This window comes from Salvelinus alpinus, chromosome 10, assembly GCF_045679555.1.
Source record: "Salvelinus alpinus chromosome 10, SLU_Salpinus.1, whole genome shotgun sequence".
In the NCBI taxonomy this organism is placed as follows: domain Eukaryota; kingdom Metazoa; phylum Chordata; class Actinopteri; order Salmoniformes; family Salmonidae; genus Salvelinus; species Salvelinus alpinus.
In genome coordinates this window covers 19,268,204-19,288,796 of record NC_092095.1, presented here as the reverse complement: position 1 = coordinate 19,288,796, position 20,593 = coordinate 19,268,204, and the positions used below count along the sequence as shown (strand labels likewise).

General features: G+C 44.0%; 1 protein-coding gene across 1 annotated transcript; it reads left to right on the top strand.

Moving 5' to 3' along the window:
• Positions 1-704: 704 nt before the first annotated feature.
• LOC139531661 (palmitoyl-protein thioesterase ABHD10, mitochondrial-like) lies at positions 705-16,466 on the top strand. The gene is made up of 5 exons (XM_071328320.1): positions 705-835; positions 11,045-11,228; positions 13,831-13,942; positions 15,252-15,389; positions 15,542-16,466. The coding sequence occupies exons 1-5, from the start codon at positions 742-744 to the stop codon at positions 15,881-15,883; spliced, it is 870 nt and encodes a 289-aa protein (XP_071184421.1). The 5' UTR covers positions 705-741; the 3' UTR covers positions 15,884-16,466.
• Positions 16,467-20,593: the final 4,127 nt, after the last annotated feature.

Genomic DNA, 20,593 nt, shown 5'->3' with positions numbered 1-20,593 from the left:
CTCGCTTCCGTTCTATTGCTCCATGACCTTCCGCCTGTGACGCTCTGAGCCATGTTACTACAGACTGACAGTCACATTTCACATGACATGTCTCAGAAGATTGACCCTTTACTCTACAATACAACATACTTTTGTTTCCCTTGTTAAAATAAATTATGTGTTCACTGTGATGTGTCACTTCAGGCATATCTGTCCCTGTCTGCCTGCTCAATATAATCTGAAACGGTCTCTCTCTGCAGATCTATGTGTAGCAGTTAAAGATCACTGCCGTGTGACATTTTTATTGCAAATTACATTAATGGAAGGATTCATTTAATAATTTGCCTACCAGCACATACAGGTCTTCTCTCATGGACTTGAATGGCGTCCTTGAATGTAAATGGTATTTTCCTGACTTATAAATTGTAGGCTATTGTGGATAGATGGGTAGGTGCAGTAGCCTATCTCAAGGTTTGCCACATACAGAGAGTTTGGGAGTTATGTTCTTAAAACAGGAAAATTAACCCAGGGTGCATGCTACAATAATAAATAAAAAAAGTACATTCCATTTGTAGACCACTTTTCATGTACACAGACACACTAATGTATTGGGGACCTCTATTAGATGCATCTGTCAACATTGAAGTGGTGGTAATACACCATAACATTGGATGTCAACCGCCGACAAAAACCCCACCAAAGAAGATCTGGCAAAGTTGGTCTTCTCGCGATATTTCCGTAGTGGGTGGTGAAGTCAGAGATATGGCAGCCGTCGCCCTGAAGTCTTGTCGCAAAGGACTGTCTCACATTTTGAGGGATGGAGCAGTCGCTACTCTCTTGCCAAAGGCTTTGGGAGGTGAGTATGATACCACGGTTCGATGTGTACCGTTTCACGGGAAAACTTACAGGCTTCGTTTATAAAAACAAATAGAGGAGGGGGTGTGGCAGTCAGGGTCGGCACTAGGTACCACAGCCACAAACCCAGCCTATTTCTACAAGTTATCTTCTTAAAATTATTTTAAATTTCACCCTAACCACACTATGCCTAACCCTATCCTTAAATTAAGCAACTTTTTGTTTTCATAAATTATTACGATATAGACAATTTTGACTTCGTGGCTGTGGTAACTAGTGACAACCCAGCGGCAGACCCTGTCATCTGAATGTATTTGTTTGCTCAAGCACATGTAAACTGCGCAGCACTTGCATATTCTTAGATATCGCACAATCAATGCTGAATCAATGCTGGTAAGGAATGGGCGCGTTCGAGCGTATCACTTTTGTCAACACGTTGACCAACGGTCACAGCCATTAACAATCTGTTGCATTATATTATACATGTCGACTGCATGACCTTTACAACAACCATGTGATTAAAGGTCATGAACTTTCGACTCCAGGTCCTCCTTACAAACCGCAGCCAGAAACAAATCATAGTGGGAGACAATGGCAGGTAGCCTAGTGGTTAGAGCGTTGGCCTAGTAACCGAAAGGTTGTAAGATCGAATACCTGAGCTGACAAGGTGAAAATGACATGTACATTTAGGGAAGTAATACGCCCCTGGGGGCTAAAGTTGAAATGGAACTATAATCATATTCAAGTGGGTGTGATTGCGTTTCACATAAGGATCACTTAATGAGTCCATTTTGTAATGTTAAGAAAATGTGTAAATTACTCCAATAACATATGCTGCTGCAGAATAAACAACCCACACATGTATTTCCTCATTACCATCATATCTACATTTCTGAATCATCACTTAACCCACTAGGCCGTCATTGAAAATAAGAATTTGTTCTTAACTGACTTGCCTAGTTAAATAAAGGTAAAACAACCCAATTCTGCTTTTTGGAAGTACATTTTTTCCAAGATGGCATAGCAGTCAGACGTCCTCGCCTTGTCGTGTATATATATTTACATCTTTTCTTTGCATATCTTTTTATATATTTTTTTCTCTAAAAACTCAACTTCAAAACACTCTCCTGCAACCCACCTCACCAATAAACAAATAAAAAATAAGTATTATTCACCTCAAGTCTGAAATCCACAACAGAAGCTAGCCAGTTCACTGGCTAACGTTAATATTCAGCTAACCACGGTTGGCGGTCATCAGCTATCCTTTAGCTCGAAAAGCTATCGCCAGTTTTGTACAACGCGACTCAGACCAGAGCATACCGGACCTATTTTCTCTCCATATCCCCGGATTTCTACCGCAAGCTCTGGACATTTAGACCTGGATCTTGCAGCTAGCTAGCTGCTATCCGAGTGACTATTGGCTGACGTCGGTCCCGGAGCAAACATCAATTATTCCGGAGCTAGCCAGCTGAAGAGTTCCATCAGCCACTCCTGGGCTACAATCACATTTACATTTAAGTCATTTAGCAGACGCTCTTATCCAGAGCGTCTTACAAGTTGGTGCATTCACCTTATGATATCCAGTGGAACAACCACTTTACAATAGTGCATCTAACTCTTTTAATCACCTATCCGGACCCGTTTTACTGCCGATGCGGAGCCCCACCGGGCCTTCACGACTGGACTACCGACGTTATCTGCCCGAGGGAGTTATCCAACTGGCCCCTCCGTCGCGATGTAACCTGAACGCCCATCTGCGGCCCGCTAATCGTTAGCTGTCTTATCGGCTGCTATCTGAATAGGTCTATCGGACAATTTTCTTGGGTCACTATAACTATATCTATTTTGCCAATTGGATTGGTCCCCTCTACCACACGGAACCCCACTAATCTACCGACGGAAACGCATGAGGTGGCTAAAAACAGACCTCCATCCTCTGCCAGCTTGCTACCCATGGCCTGGCTAGCTGTCTGAATCGCCGTGACCCCAACCAACCTCACTACTCACTGGACCATTATGATCACTCGGCTAAGCATGCCTCTCCTTAATGTCAATATGCATTGTCCATTGCTGTTCTGGTTAGTGTTTATTAGCTTATTTCACTGTAGAGCCTCTAGCCCTGCTCATTATACCTTATCCAACCTTTCAGTTCCACCACCCACACATGCGATGCCATCACCTGGTTTCAATGATGTTTCTAGAGACAATATCTCTCTCATCATCACTCAATGCCTAGGTTTACCTCCACTGTATTCACATCCTACCATACGTTTGTCTGTACATTATACCTTGAAGCTATTTTATCGCCCCCAGAAATCAGCTCCTTTTACTCTCTGTTCCGGATGTCCTAGACAACCAATTCTCATAGCTTTTAGCCGTACCCTTATCCTACTCCTCCTCTGGTGATGTAGAGGTGAATCCAGGCCCTGCAGTGCCTAGCTCCACTCAGGCGCTCTCTTTTGATGACTTCTGTAACCGTAATAGTCTTGGTTTCATGCATGTTAACATTAGAAGCCTCCTCCTTAAGTTTGTTTTATTCACTGCTTTAGCACACTCTGCCAACCCGGATGTCCTAGCCGTGTCTGAATCCTGGCTTAGGAAGACCACCAAAAACTCTGAAATCTCCATCCCTAACTATAACATTTTCAGACAAGATAGAACGGCTAAAGGGTGTTGCAATCTAATGCAGAGATAGCCTGCAGAGTTCTGTCCTACTATCCAGGTCTGTACCCAAACAATTTCAACTTCTACTTTTAAAAATCCACCTCTCTAAAAACAAGTCTCTCACTGTTGCCGCCTGCTATAGACCACCCTCTGCCCCCAGCTGTGCTCTGGACACCACATGTGAACTGATTGCCCCCCATCTATCTTCAGAGCTCGTGCTGCTAGGTGACCTAAACTGGGACATGCTTAATAACACCCCGGCCATCCTACAATCTAAGATTGATGCCCTCAATCTCACACAAATTATCAATGAACCTACCAGGTACCACCCGAAAGCCGTAAACACGGGCACCCTCATAGATATCATCCTAACCAACTTGCCCTCTAAATACACCTCTGCTATTTTGAACCAAGATCTCAGCGTTCACTGCCTCATTGCCTGCATCTGTAATGGGTCAGCGGTCAAACGACCTCCACTCATCACGGTCAAACGCTCCCTGAAACACTTCAGCGAGCAGGCCTTTCTAATCGACCTGGCCCTTGTATCCTGGAAGGATATTGACCTCATCCCGTCAGTAGAGGATGACTGGTTATTTTTTTTAAATGCCTTCCTCGCCCTCTTGAATAAGCATGCCCCATTCAAGAAATTTAGAACCAGGAACAGATATAGCCCTTGGTTCTCTCCAGACCTGACTGCCCTTAACCAACACAAAAACATCCTATGGCGTTCTGCATTAGCATCGAACAGCCCCCGTGATATGCAACTTTTCAGGGAAGTTAGAAACCAATATACACAGGCAGTTAGAAAAGCCAAGGCTAGCTTTTTCAAGCAGAAATTTGCTTCCTGCAACACAAACTCAAAAAGGTTCTGGGACACTGTAAAGTCCATGGAGAATAAGAACACCTCCTCCCAGCTGCCCACTGGACTGAGGATATGAAACTCTGTCACCACCGATAAATCCACTATAATTGAGAATTTCAATAAGCATTTCTCTACGGCTGGGCATGCTTTCCACCTGGCTACCCCTACCCCGGTCAACAGCACTGCACCCCCCAAAGCAACTCGCCCAAGCTTTCCCCATTTCTCCTTCTCCCAAATCCAGTCAGCTGATGTTCTGAAAGAGCTGCAAAATATGGACCCCTACAAATCAGCCGGGCTTGACAATCTGGACCCTTTCTTTCTTTCTAAAATTATCTGCCGAAATTGTTGCAACACCTATTACTAGCCTGTTCAAACTCTCTTTCGTGTCGTCTGAGATTCCCAAAGATTGGAAAGCAGCTGCGGTCATCCCCCTCTTCAAAGGGGGGGACACTCTTGACCCAAACTGCTACAGAACCTATATCTATCCTACCCTGCTTTTCTAAGGTCTTCGAAAGCCAAGTCGACAAACAGATTACCGACCATTTCGAATCCCACCGCACCTTCTCCGCCATCGATAAGAAACAATACTGTGCAGCCGTATTCATTGACCTGGCCAAGGCTTTCGACTCTGTCAATCACCACATCCTCATCGGCAGACTCGATAGCCTTGGTTTCTCAAATGATTGCCTCGCCTGGTTCACCAACTACTTCTCTGATAGAGCTCAGTGTGTCAAATCGGAGGGCCTGTTGTCCGGGTCTCTGGCAGCCTCTATGGGGGTGCCACAGGGTTCAACCCTTGGGCCGACTCTCTTCTCTGTATACATCAATGATGTCGCTCTTGCTGCTGGTGAGTCTCTGATACACCGCTACGCAGACAACACCATTCTGTATACTTCTGGCCCTTCTTTGGACACTGTGTTAACAACCCTCCAGATGAGCTTCAATGCCATACAACTCTCCTTCCGTGGCCTCCAACTGCTCTTAAACGCAAGTAAAACTAAATACATGCTCTTCAACCGATCGCTGCCTGCACCTGCCCGCCCGTCCAGCATCACTACTCTGGACGGTTCTGACTTAGAATATGTGGACAACTACAAATAGCTAGGTGTCTGGTTAGACTGTAAACTCTCCTTCCAGACTCACATCAAACATCTCCAATCTAGAATTGGCTTCCTATTTCGCAACAAAGCATCCTTCACTCATGCTGCCAAACATACCCTCGTAAAACTGACCATCCTACCGATCCTCGACTTCGGCGATGTCATTTACAAAATAGTCTCCAATAGACTGCATCCAATTTATTGAGTAGGGTATCACAGTGCCATGCGTTTTGTCACCAAAGCCCCATATACTACCCACCACTGCGACCTGTACGCTCTCGTTGGCTGGCCCTCACTTCATACTCGTCGCCAAACCCACTGGCTACAGGTCATCTACAAGTCTCTGCTAGGTAAAGTCCCCCCTTATCTCAGCTCGCTGGTCACCATAGCAGCACCCACCTGTAGCACGCGCTCCAGCAGGAATATCTCTCTGGTCACCCCCAAAGCCAATTCCTCCTTTGGCCGCCTCTCCTTCCAGTTCTCTGCAGCCAATGACTGGAACGAACTGCAAAGATCTCTGAAGCTGGAAACACTTATCTCCCTCACTAGCTTTAAGCACCAGCTGTCAGAGCAGCTCACAGATTATTGCACCTGTACATAGCCCATCTATAATTTAGCCCAAACAACTACCTCTTCCCCTACTGTATTTATTTATTTTGCTCCTTTGCACCCCATTATTTATATTTCTACTTTGCACATTCTTCCACTGCAAATCTACCATTCTAGTGTTTTACTTGCTATATTGTATTTACTTCGTCACCATGGCCTTTTTTTTGCCTTTACCTCCCTTATCTCACCTCATTTGCTCACATTGTATATAGACTTATTTTTCTACCTTATTATTGACTGTATGTTTATTTTACTCCATGTGTAACTGTGTTGTTGTATGTGTCGAACTGCTTTGCTTTATCTTGGCCAGGTCACAATTGTAAATGAGAACTTGTTCTCAACTTGCCTACCTGGTTAAATAAAGGTTAAATAAAAAAATAAAAAGCCATTACAGTTCATTAGAAAAGTATTCAGACCCCTTCCCTTTTTCCACATTTTGCTACGTTACAGCCTTATTCTAAAGTTGATTAAATAGTTTTTTCCCTCATCAATCTACAACCAATACCCTATATTGACAAAGCAAAACCATGTATTTTAGAAATTTTTGCAAATTTATTACAAATAAAACAACAGGAATAACTTATTTACATAAGTATTCAGACACTGCTATGATACTCAAAATTGACCTCAGGTGCATCCTGTTTCCATTGATCATCTTTGAGATGTTTCTACGCCTTGATTGGAGTCCACCTGTGGTAAATTCAATTGATTGGACATGATTTGGAAAAGCACACATCTGTCTATATAAAGGTCCCACAGTTGACAGTGCATGTCAGAGCAAAGACCAAGCTATGAGTTTGAAGGAATTGTCCGTAGAGCTCCGAGACAGGATTGTGTCGAGGCACAGATCTGGGGAAGGGTACTAAAAAATGTCTGCAGCATTGAAGGTCCCCAACAAAATAGTGGCCTCCATCATTCTTAAATGGAAGATTTTCGGAATCACCAAGACTCTTCCTAGAGCTGGCCGCCCGGCCAAACTGAGCAATCAGGGGAGCAGGGCCTTAGTCAAGGGAGGTTACCAAGAACCCGATGGTCACTCTGACAGAGTTCCTCAGTGGACATGGGAGGACCTACCAGAAGGACAACCATCTCTGCAGAATTCCACCAATCAGGCCTTTATGGTGGCAAGATGGAATCCACTCCTCAGTAAAAGGAACATGACAGCCAGCTTGGAGTTTGCCAAAAGGCACCTAATGGACTCTGACTATGAGAAACAAGATTCTCTGTTCTGATGTAACCAAGATTGAACTCTTCGGCCTGAATGCCAAGCGTCATGTCTGGAGGAAACCTGGCACCATCCATACGGTGAAGCATGGTGGTGGCAGCATCATGATGTGGGGATGTTTTTCAGTGGCAGGGACTGGGAGACTAGTCAGGATCAAGGGAAAGATGAACGGAGCAAAGTATAAAGAAATCCTTGATGAAAACCTGCTCCAGAGCACTCAGGACCTCTGACTGGGGCGAAGCTTCACCTTCCAACAGGACAATGACCCTAAGCACACAGCCTAGACAACGCAGGAGTGTTAGGGACAAGTCTCTGAATGTCCTTGAGTGGCCCAGCCAGAACCCAGACTTTAACCCGATCGAACATCGCTTGAGAGACCTGAAAAAGCTGTGCAGTGACACTCCCCATCCAACCTGACAGAGCTTGAGAGGATCTGCAGAGAAGGATGGGGGGAACTCCCCAAATACAGGTGTCCCAAGCTTGTGGCGTCATACCCAAGAAGACTCAAGGCTGTAATCGCTGCCACATGGGGAACATTTGTTGTACTTGGGTCTGGGAAGAATTTGGCCTTTTTATAAACATATTTCGTGCAATTCTGTCATTTTATACATATTTGTTTATGAAAATATATTATTTCACAGCAATTTAGATGATACAATTCCCTACACTATTCAGTGCTTGTTTTTAATCACATATTCTGAAATTGAGCTAACAGTGTAGAATTTTAGCAACCAGGAAATGACAAAGCGATTTCCACTAAATAACCCAGCCACAAAGTCAGTACAGCTTCCCCATTTTGACAACCGATGCCACTCCGGCAGTAGAATTTAATAGGTGAATATCACAGCCAATCACAACACTGGCGGGTAAGTAATACTGTGAAACACGATCATTGCTCTATAAGCCCCAGATATGTTATGGACCTTTTCAGAAATTGCAATGCAAAAATTCTAAGAAATCCTATGTGTAGCACCTTTAAGGTTGACACTCTCAGGCAGGATGAAAACAACTACATCGACCATGAGCCTTTGCTAGTTACGACCACTTTCGCCATGATCCTTAACAAAAAAAATGTTTGGGTCCATTCAGCAATATGGCCAGATATATTAGAGAAATGAGGACACCAGAATCCCATTGGGCAATGAATGGAGGAACATATAACACCTTACCCATCAGACTGTTGACCAATCGCGTTCACGTTGTCATGCTGTGTCACACGGTTGCTAAGCTAATCGTCACGCAATCCCTTCTCAAAGTCAGGGTATGAGTCGAGTCCTTGTCCCAGAATCGCCCAGAATGGACCACACGGCCCATTGATGACGCATGGGCAATGTACACAATGGGCGTTATGATTCCAAGGGAGTTTTACATCTCCTCAAAGTAATCTCTGATATGGCGTGCTTCAAATTCAAATACTTCCAGCTTCATGCGCCATCGGGAGTTTTCCATAGGAATACGTGGATGACGTACATCAGCGCTATCACCATTTACTGGTTTTAATGTCTATGGTTTGCACAGTTCCCCAGTGTAAAATGCAGGAGTAGCTTCTTTTTGCAACCTAGTATTTACCATAGAGAATTATATAGGCCTCAAGTAGCCAAAAGGCTGCATTAGCATGGGCAGAGCCATTGAGAGCTTTCACCGTTTTGATTGAAGTCAAACTGAGTGGGACTTCCAACTTCATTGTGACCCTGTTGGAGTCATCTCCAACCGGGTCACCTGGATGGATCAGCCAATCATGAAGAAAATTGACTCCTTCAAAATGGAGATTGCCTCAATGGTGCTGCCCATGCTTTCAGAGATACTATAATGGCACAGTTACAAAGATGAGTCCTCTATCTATCTCTATGGTATTTACACACTTGCGTTGCTGGGAATTGGCTTGCACAAAAAATTCAAAATAGTCTACTGAAAGCCAGAAATTAAATAATATTTTATTTCAACATACTCTTTTGATTGTCTGTAGGCTTGGTCCTTATGCAGGGGGGAATTAGAGAAAAAAGCATCTAATGGAAAGTATAATTAAACAGAATTTCCAAACGTGGGTCTGTTGTAGACCCATGCAGTTTCTCAGCGAGGTCAGTTCATCTCTGCTTACCTCATGTCAAAATAAATGTCCTCCACAAGTTCTTGCTTTTTTTTGGGCAGGTATGGTGCACGTGCAGGACTTTTAATTTGACATGCGCTAAGCAGAGAGAAAAGTGAGTCTACAGACCCACGTTTAGAAAGTCTGTTAAATGTATGTTCCATAGTACATCAGGGAAACTGGGCAGAAGGGAGTGGTGCTTCAAATACAGCAGATCTGCAACATCACTAATTGAGCCTCTCATATCCTCCTTAATTGCCAGCCTCAACACGTTACGGAAAGAGATGAACTGTATAGGAAGCTCTGGGGACAGGTCATGTGGATACTGGACAGTCAATAAATTGGCAGATGCAAACATATTATCATCTTTAAATGGCAGCTGTTCTTGAGGGCTCAAACAAAAAAAAGCAGTTTGCGATTTTGTTCATACTGGTAAACTGCCGTTTCAATTGTGTGGTTGCAATAACAGTCCCTTATCTCTGGTATATCTTGGCATGCATCATTCGAGACTAAGTTTAAATTGTGTGCAGCGCAATGGACATATAATGCACAATGTGTCAGGAAAGACTGTCTGGGTTGTCATACTCAGTATAGAAAACAGTCGGGCCCCCAACCTGGACCTACAGGTTGTGGTGAGAACATTTGAACACAAAAATGTAAGGCGACACAGTCGCATATTGTTGTTACTATAGGCCTCTACATAGAACAAAAAAGAGATTGGCATTAATAGACTGGTTTTATGCACAACAAATTGCTATCCATGCTGGGAGAGACCGCGAGGATGGCTCATGTCATGCAGGTTCAGGTAGGCTATACAGGACAGCTGTATATTCTAAACAAATCAATTGGTTGCAGATTAGTATGCTGTTGAATCAAACATTTATTTTACAATCCGTCAGCCAGCAGCCTAAATGGACACCCAGCTTATCATGGGAAAATGACAACCAAATAGTTCTAACATTAATCCATTAGCTAAGGCAAAGCTATAAGCTACACGCCCTGGCACCACAGAATGCCTATCATCAATTTGATAGGCAGCCGCATAGACAGGTCGCAGTTTCAGCACAATGGACAGCGATCTGTAATCTATACTTTGTGAATGGCTGTCTGGCTGACTCATTCGATTGTTTATTTTGTCAGGGGGGCGAACTACGACCTCGCAGGGGTCCAGAGAAACTGCATTATGCCACTTCTAGCGTTGCTAAAAGCAGCTAGGGTAGCCTAGTTTTTAGACATCAATGCAAATGCTGTTAAATTAAGTATAACCTTTTGCGTTTTAATTTTCTAGGCTTGTAATGTTATTCTGTTTTAATTGTTTTTACATTGTGATAAGTAACACGTTTTCACCTGAATTGCATCGCGTCAGTCTGCTGTATCAGGGTCTGTTCGGTAGCTTTCACTCTGGTGATGTCAACAAGGTCTTGTCCCACAGCACTGGCCCGATTCAATTATCTAAATGTTACATAAGAATTCCTCAGCTGATCATTCCTTGCCTTGACTTCACCCTGATTTGATCTTTCAAGGGGGTTGCACAAATCACCCAAATACAATGTACATTTTACACGCCATTCTTAAAGACGCACTCCATTCTCAACTATTGCATTAAATCACTTATTCTAATTCTGTCATAGTCAATTGGCACATTGTGTGTGTTTGTCCTACAGGGGTGAGACAGAAGTCCTCTGTACAGTATGCAACGAGGCCAGAGCTCCCTAAGCTGGCCTACCGCAGGGTAAAGGGGAAGAGTCCAGGCGTGGTCTTCCTGCCTGGGTATGGATCCAACATGAACGGCCAGAAAGCTGAGGCCCTGGAGGAGTTCTGCAGGTCGCTTGGACACTCATACCTTAGGTACTGTACTCTACCTGCCGCCGTGTAACGCAATACACAGCGGCAGGTAACCTAGTGGTTAAGAGCGTTGGGTCAGGAGCTGAAAGGCCGCTGGTTCGTATCCCCGGGCCGACGAGGTGAAAAGTCTCTGTGCCCCAGAGCAAGGCACTTAACCCTAATCACTCTAGAAAAGAGTGTCTGCTAAATGACTAAAATGTAATTAAATGTTTCCCACAAATATAAATAGAATTGCATGATTATGGCATAACTCATTTCCTCAAGCTTCCTGTAAAGACATACTGGTACACAACTAACCTTCAAATTATGGCTGAACTTTGCCTTTTTTAGCCTTCCCAAGTTGCTAAAACCTTTTGATTGGGTTATAGGTGTTGAACAAAGGTTGCTATAGGATTTTAACAAGAGGGTCTACTTGATTTAAATTTTTTCACTCTTGCTCACCTCACTTTTCAGAAAAGGAAATTTAGTAAACATTTTAATATAAATTGTATGGCCTAATAAACCATGTTATAGAAATACCATGTATATACCGTCCTTTAGACCGTGGCACATTACCCAAATATACCCCCTGAATCTGAATATCTGAGGTAGGCGTACCTTAGCCAAACCTCTATCCTGATGTTCATTGCCTGAATAGACCCCCTAGCTTTCGAACCCATTTACTCCTGAGGTACTGACCTGTTGTATGCTCTACAACCACTGTGATGATCATAGATGACCAGCAGGGTCAAATAATAGTTTGAACATCTTGAAGAACAATCCTAAATGGCCATGTACTCTTACAATCTCCACCTGGCACAGCCAGAAGAGGACTGGCCACCCCTCAGAGCCTGGTTCCTCTCTAAGTTTCTTCCTAGGTTCCTGCGACGCACAATTGGCCTAGCGTCGTCCGGGTTAGGGAGGGTTTGGCCGGTAGGGATATCCTTGTCTCATCGCGCTCCAGCGACTCCTGTGGCGGGCCGGGCGCAGTGCGCGCTAACCGAGGGGGCCAGGTGCACGGTGTTTCCTCCGACACATTGGTGCGGCTGGCCTCCGGGTTGGAGACGCGCTGTGTTAAGAAGCAGTGCGGCTTGGTTGGGTTGTGCTTCGGAGGACGCATGGCTTTCAACCTTCGTCTCTCCCGAGCCCGTACGGGAGTTGTAGCGATGAGACAAGATAGTAATTACTAGCGATTGGATACCACGAAAATTGGGGAGAAAAGGGGGTAAAATTAAAAAAATATTTAAAAAAATAAGTCTATATACAATGTGAGCAAATTGTGAGATAAGGGAGGTAAAGGCAAAAAAAGGCCATGGTGGCGAAGTAAATACAATATAGCAAGTAAAACACTGGAATGGTAGATTTGCAGTGGAAGAATGTGCGAAGTAGAAATATAAATAATGGGGTGCAAAGGAGCAAAATAAATAAATACAGTAGGGGAAGAGGTAGTTTGGGCTAAATTATAGATGGGCTATGTACAGGTGCAGTAATCTGTGAGCTGCTCTGACAGCTGGTGCTTAAAGCTAGTGAGGGAGATAAGTGTTTCCAGCTTCAGAGATCTTTGCAGTTCGTTCCAGTCATTGGCAGCAGAGAACTGGAAGGAAAGAGGCGGCGAAAGGAGGAATTGGCTTTGGGGGTGACCAGTGAGATATACCTGCTGGAGCGCGTGCTATGAGTGGGTGCTGCTATGGTGACCAGCGAGCTGAGATAAGGCGGGGCTTTACCTAGCAGAGAGTTGTAGATGACCTGTAGCCAGTGGGTTTGGCGACGAGTATGAAGCGAGGGCCAACCAACGGGAGCGTACAGGTCGCAATGGTGAGTAGTGTATGGGGCTTTGGTGACAAAACGGATGGCACTGTGATGGCACTGTGATGGCACTGTGATAGACTGCATTCGATGCTAATGCAGAACGCCACAGGATGTTTTTGTGCTGGTCAAGGGCAGACAGGTCTGGAGTGAACCAAGGACTATATCTATTCCTAGTTCTAAATTTTTTGAATGGGGCATGCTTATTTAAGATGGTGAGGAAGGCACTTTTAAAGAATAGCCAGGCATCATCTACTGACGGGATGAGGTCAATGTCATTCCAGGATACCCCGGCCAGGTCGATTAGAAAGGCCTGCTCGCAGAAGTGTTTTAGGGAGCGTTTGACCGTGATGAGGGGTGATTGTTTGGTCGCAGACCCATTACGGATGCAGGCAATGAGGCAGTGATCGCTGAGATCTTGATTGAAAACAGCAGAGGTGTATTTGGAGGGCGAGTTAGTTAGGATGACATCTATGAGGGTGCCCGTGTTTACGGATTTGGAGTTGTACCTGGTAGGTTCATTGATAATTTGTGTGAGATTGAAGGCATCAAGTTTAGATTGTAGGATGGCCGGGGTGTTAAGCATATCCCAGTTTAGGTCACCTAGTAGCACGAGCTCAGAAGATAGATGGGGGGCAATCAATTCACATATGGGATTGAGGGCACAGCTGGGGGCAGAGGGAGGTCTATAGCAAGCGGCAACAGTGAGAGACTTGTTCTCTGAGTTTTTATGCTAGCTTAGTAGCCAGGTTTTTTCCCCCATGTTTTATTGTATGTCTGACTGGTCCTCCAAGCTCATGTTGTGTTTGTGGTTCCCCAGGTTTGACTACACAGGCCATGGGTTATCGGAGGGGGTGTTCGCTGAAGGGACCATCGGCACCTGGAAGAAAGATGTCCTCTTCGTGTTGGATGAACTAACAGAGGGTCCACAGGTGAAAGAACTCTCCACTGGATCTAGAATCATATCTAAACTAGCCTTTAGATAACGCTCGTATTTATGTGTGTATTTGGTGGGATTCAAATTGGTATTGGATTTAGTTTATTATTAAAGTGTTTTGTATTTTCAGATCTGCTTTGAAGAGCTCAAAGACTGGTTTGACTTTATAACCCAGTTATAGACCATCTCTTACATGACTTTGATCTTTCAAAATATGCCCTGTTAATTTTGCCCTCCATAATATTTACTCTATTTGTTGTGTAAGATTTCAGTTAGAATCTGTATAAAAACAAATGTGGTTGTGTATTAGTGTTGTTGACTTCAAACGGTGGTGGTGTTAGTGTCACGTGTCCACAAGTGGGCGCTGTCACACAAATGAAATATAATCTCACACCAACATGTAACGTTCACGTCACACACCGTTCAATCATTACCTGAGTAGCATAGCATAGCCTCCCATGCCAGGCTTCAGGGCTCTTCTTGACATTCATCAGACACACAGCTAGTGAATGAGCCCATTAGCAGGGCCAGAGTCATATTACTCCTAATGTCCTTGTGATGATGATGATTTGGAACTGATTCAGGGAACAGAACCAAAGACGGAAAAAATAACAACCTTTTTCCAGGAATGGAAAAACTGAATCGGGAACGAAAGTGATCTTTTAGTATTCTGGAACACTACCGTTATTTTCAAATTTTGAGAACTGGTTAATAATTTCAAAAATAGTTCCCAAAATAGTCTTAATATCTGGTATGTAATTCTGTAATTTTGTGACGTTATAATACTAGTAATAGCCTAAACACATTACAATTCACTTCATGTCATGTAAACAACTAGCTTACCGTTCCATAGCAAGCTTCTCCATCCACACTAATTGGCGGAGTAAATTAATGACAAATGTAAAAGCTACAGTATGTTGAGTTCACAGGGGGAAAAATGTACGAAAAGGAACTATGAACCGGTACTTTTTTCTGGCTCAAACCAGTTCTTTACTATGCTGGTTGGAACATTCAAACTGAACGAAATACAGAGGGGTTGTGCTCGGAACGGAACGATTGGAAAATAATTTCCCCTGGTTAGATTCACATCTGTTTTTAGAAACTACTTCTGTCCATTGTAGCGATAGCTAGATGACCATGGTGCTTCTCTGCAGAAGAGTCGGTTCAAATGGAAGAAAGGAGATGAGGAGACAAGCGAAGCAATCCATATCAAACTGTTGGTATTTCTATGTACCATTGCTCCCTATCCTAGATCAAGGCATCTTTAACGTAATCATGTCTTTCCCCATGGTCTCTCTGTTTAGATCATGGTGGGGTCCAGTATGGGCGGCTGGCTCATGCTGTTGGCAGCTATCGCCAGGCCGGAGAAGACTGCAGCTCTGGTGGGCATATCCACGGCAGCAGACCACATTGTCACAGCCTTCAAGTCAATGTCTTTAGAGGTGAGCGAGGACATCATAAAATAATGTGTGGTTATGACCAGGGTTGGCGCTAATTCCATTTCTATTCAGGGAGTGGTGAATTGAAATAAAATGCTCTGTGAATGTCAATTCATTATTTTATTTTAATTGGAATTGGTCCCATTTCACCACAGGTGCGTAAGGAGATTGAAGAGAAGGGCGTGCTGACTGTGCCCACCAAGCACAGCGAGGAGGGCACCTACACGTTCACTATTGGCTTCCTGAACGAGGCGGAGAACCATTGTGTCCTCCAGAGCCCCCTCCCCATCACCTGCCCTGTGAGGCTCATCCACGGCCTGAAGGACGACGACGTGCCCTGGCACATCTCCATGCAAGTGGCCGAGCGCGTCCTCAGCCCCGACGTGGACGTCATCCTCCGCCGCCACGGTCAGCACCGCATGGCTGAGAAGGATGACATCAGGCTCATGGTCTACACCATCGACGACCTCATAGACAAGCTGACCACGCTCGTTTGAGTTGGGGGGGGGGGGGGGGTGTTAGGAATGCACTCATATATGATCCCACTCTCCCCCTTCCTTCCATCCTGCCCAGTTTGTCCTCAGTATGCTGTTTCAAAGCAAGAGAGAAAGACGAGGATTATCGAAAGTACAAACTGTGATGGAACGAGGATGCAGTCTGTCAGAAACCTCAGCCAGGTCCCTAATGCCTGCCTTGGGAAGGGAGTGTGTCTTTTACCAGTTTACTCTGTGCAGTGTTTATTAGGTAAACCTTTCTACGGGCAATACTGCCACTGCTAATGCTGCCACTGTTTGACAGATCCCAATAGTTCTAGTGTGCCTTTTTTACCACGTCTCATACCCGTTGGGTCAACAAAGCCTCTACACAGCAGAGTGGAGCGCAGGTCTCGTCTAATTGTGCATGCAGATATTATATGAGGCACAGATAGAATACACACAGACAACAAGCTCCATCAAACGAGGCACAGATAGAATACACACAGACAACAAGCTCCATCAAACTGCCTCCTACGCAGAAGCACTGTGACATAGTGTGGTGATCGGTCCAAGCTGTATTTTCACACTGTGTCGATACCAAAAAGACTGTACACTATCTCAAAATAGCTGAAGATAAGTCAAGAGGAATACATTTTTATTTTACTGTACATCCACCCACCTTCCCATGTGCCAGTCTGAGCCACTGGGCTGTTGATTAACATGTCGTTCGTTGGTTATTGGACTGTGTTCAATGGGGCAGAAAATCAGTCCTGCTGCAGCAGACGCAGTAACTCTCTCTGATCCCCTAACTGCTGCTCTGACCTTTCACTCTTCGGCAGAATGTTTGCAATCAGTCACCTACGCATCACAACACCAACCGGATGACAAAACTTAAACATGAGCACGCATCAGGGTGTAAAACAAAGCGCCTGAGTTATGTAAGTACTGTACATTGCCTTTGGAAAGTGTTCAGACCCCTTGACTTTTTCCACAATTTGTTACGTTAGCCTTATTCTAAAATGAATCAAATGTTTTTTTCCCTCAGCAATCTACACACAATACCCCATAATGACAAAGCAAAAACAGTTTAGACATTTTTGCAAATGTATTCAAAATAAATACCTTATTTACAAAAGTATTCAGACCCTTTGCTATGAGGCTTGAAATTGAGCTCAGGTGCATCTTGTTTCCATTGATCATCCTTGATGTTTCTACAACTTGATTGGAGTCTATCTGTGGTAAATTCAATTGATTGGACATTATTTGGAAAGACATACACCTGTCTATATAAAGGTCCCACAGTTGACAGTGCCTATCAGAGTAAAAACCAAGCCATGAGGTCGAAGGAATTGTCAGTAGAGCTCCGAGACAGCATTGTGTGGAGGCACAGATCTGGGGAAGGGTACCAAAACATGTCTGCAGCATTGAAGGTCCCCAAGAACACAGAGGATGCCATCATTCTACAATTGAAGAAGTTTGGAACCACCAAAGACTTTTCCTAGAGCTGGCCGCCCAGCCAAACTAAGCAATCGGGGTAGAAGGGCCTTGGTCAAGGAGGTGACCAAGATTCCGATGGTCACTCTGACAGAGCTCTAGAGTTCCTCTGTGGAGATGGGAGAAACTTCCAGAAGAACAACTATCTCTGCAGCACTCTACCAATCAGTTGGCCAGACTGGTTGAGTGGCCAGATGGAAGCTACTTCTCAGTAAAAGGCACATGACAGCCCGCTTGGAGTTTGCCAAAAGTACCCTAAAGACTCTCAGACCATCATAAACAAGATTCTCTGTTCTGATGTAACCAAGATTGAATTTTGGCCTGAATGCCAAGTGTCAAGTCTGGAGGAAATCTGGCTCCATCCCTACGGTGAAGCATGTTGGTGGCAGCATCATGCTGTGGGGGTGTTTTTCAGTGGCAGGGACTGGGAGACTAGTCAGGATCGAGGCAAAGATGAACGGAGCAAAGTACAGAGATCCTTGATGAAAACCTGCTCCAGAGCGCTCAGGATCTCAGACTGGGGCGAAGGTTCACCTTCCAACAGGACAACGACCCTAAGCACACAGCCAAGACAACGCAGGAGTGGCTTCGGGACAAGTCTCAATGTTCTTGAGTGGCCCAGCCAGAGCCCGGATGAATCCAATCGAACATCTCTGGAGAGACCTGAAAATAGCTGTGCAGCAATTCTCTCCATCCAACCTGACAGAGCTTGAGAGGATCTGCAGAGAAGAATGGGAAAAACTCCCCAAATACAGGTGTAACAAGCTTGTAGCATCCTACCCAAGAAGACTCGATGCTGTAATCGCTGCCAACGGTGCTTCAACAAAGTACTGATTAAAGGGTCTGAATACTTATGTAAATGTGATATTTCCTGTTTTTATTTTTATATAATTTAGCAAAATTTCTAAACCTGTTTTTGCTTTGTCATTATGGGGTATTGTTTTTGTAGATTGAGCCCCAAAAAATGTAATCCATTTTAGAATACAGCTGTAACGTAACAAAATGTAGTAAGAGTCAAGGGGTCTGAATACTTTCTAAATGCACTGTATGTACATTACTGGTGAGGAATTTACTAATATGTAGTGCCAGACCATATATCCTAATGACAAGGGCTAGAAGTGCATACACTCAGATATAGTGATGGTGGGGAATACTCCTGAATTTATTTTAGCCTGACAGGCAAATGGTACAGTATTGCAATGGTGTTAGGATTCAAAAGCTTAACGGACATTCTGGAAAATCATCTCTATTTCCCGTATTTCAACACTTTCTGAATATTTTTTCCAGCTTGTGATGCATGATGTTATTTCAGTACTGTAGCCTTCACCGCACTCAGACCCTCTCTCCAGATCTATCTGTCATCCACCTCTATAACTAACCCAATTAAAGCAGAGCAATGGCTCTCATTATCAAAATTGAGAGACAAGCTGCAAGTCAGACACTAATGGGTTGTACTGTGCCTTCCAAATCTGCAGATACATTTAAGGTAGGTGAAAACGTGGTTTTATTTATCTGTTTCTATAAATTGTGAGTCTGGGCTCCAATCCAGTGTGAGAGTAGTAAGGCCAAATACATCAACAATGAGTAGTAAACATTTTTGTCATGTGCCTTTTAGATATTGTCCATGGGCATGATTAGTGCCGACCCGTCATTCATGGCAGGTGGAGCCCCACCTGTTTTGAGGCCCACCTGTTTAGCTAAAAAATAACACTTTTTTTGTTGCCTGTTTTGCATGTTATTTTAGCATTATTACGTGTCACATATCAGTTTGCAAACAATGTAAAAAAATATATAATAATAAAGCCGCATACAAACATGGCCTCTTTTTTGCTTTCTTGAGTAAGGCAGCTCCAACATGTAGGTGTTTCAGCCTAGCTCAGTGCTTTCTGTGGTGGTGGGGCAGCCAGCGGGAAATACAGAGCGTAGGGGTTGGTAATGTTCTCTAGTTGCGCCGTGATTGGCTCAGTGTTCTGTTACTCATGGGGACATAACGTCAGACTTTTGTACCTGTTTCCTCCAGCATCTTCACAAGGTCCTTTTCTGTTGTTCTGGGATTGATTTGGACTTTTCGCACAAAAGTGCGTTCACCTCTAGGAGACAGAACCCGTCTCCTTCCTGAGCGGTATGACGGCTGCATGGTCCCATGGTGTTATACTTGCTTATTATTGTTTGTACAGATGAACGTGGTACCTGAAGGCGTTTGGGAATTGCTCCCAAGGATGAACCAGACTTGTGGATGTGTCCAATTTTTTTCTGAGGTCTTGGCTGATTTCTTTTGATTTTCCCATGATGTTAAGCAAAGAGGCACTGAGTTTGAAGGTAGGCCTTGAAATACATGTACACCTCCAATTGACTCAAATTATGTCAATTAGCCTATCAGAAGCTTCTAAAGCCATGACAATTTTCTAGAATTTTCCAAGCTGTTTAAAGGCACAGTCAATTTAGTGAATTATAAGTGAAATAATCTGTAAACAATTGTTGGGAAAATTACTTGTCATGCGCAAAGTAGATGTCCTAACCGACTTGTCAAAACTATAGTTTGTTAACAAGAAATGTGTGGAGTGGTTGAAAAACTAGTTTTAATGACTCCAACCTAAGTGTATGTAAACTTCCGACTTCAACTGTATATTAACTGTGTCCGTCCTAGTTCGCTCATTAATATCTTAAACGAAATTACGGATCGCCTCTTATCCACTCGTCATCCTCTTATGCCATAGTTTGTACATCTCAATTGTCAATAGAAATCACATTTTATTTAAGCAAGTCAGCCATATCAGCTATGTTTTTTAAGGCAGTAAATGAGGCTGAATGAACTGCTTTGCTGGCAAACAAGGCTCTGCTGACAGCCAGGTGTAGGCAGTGGTGAGATGTTGGGATTCTGCTGTTGGAACAGCTTTATGTAGGCCTTAACAGTTTGTGGGCACCGTTTGTCACCGTTATCGTGCAATTATTGAATTGTTTAGTGTTGTGTTAGCTTTGCTGGCATGGTGTTTAATGGCTTTGCTGGCATGAATCTAAATCAAATTGGGTGACTTTGCCCCACCAAGATTGTCATGCTAAAATCGCCACTGGACTTTATGATAATGATGGTCAGCCCACATAGCCTTAAAGCTGATCGTAGGCTTGCCTTGTCTTGCTTTGCCATCTCCTCTTCTTCCCGCTGGCCTGTCGCATTTTGTATCAGAGATCTAGAGGGATCCTCCTCTTGGCGCCGCACATATAAAACCGGTGGCGTGC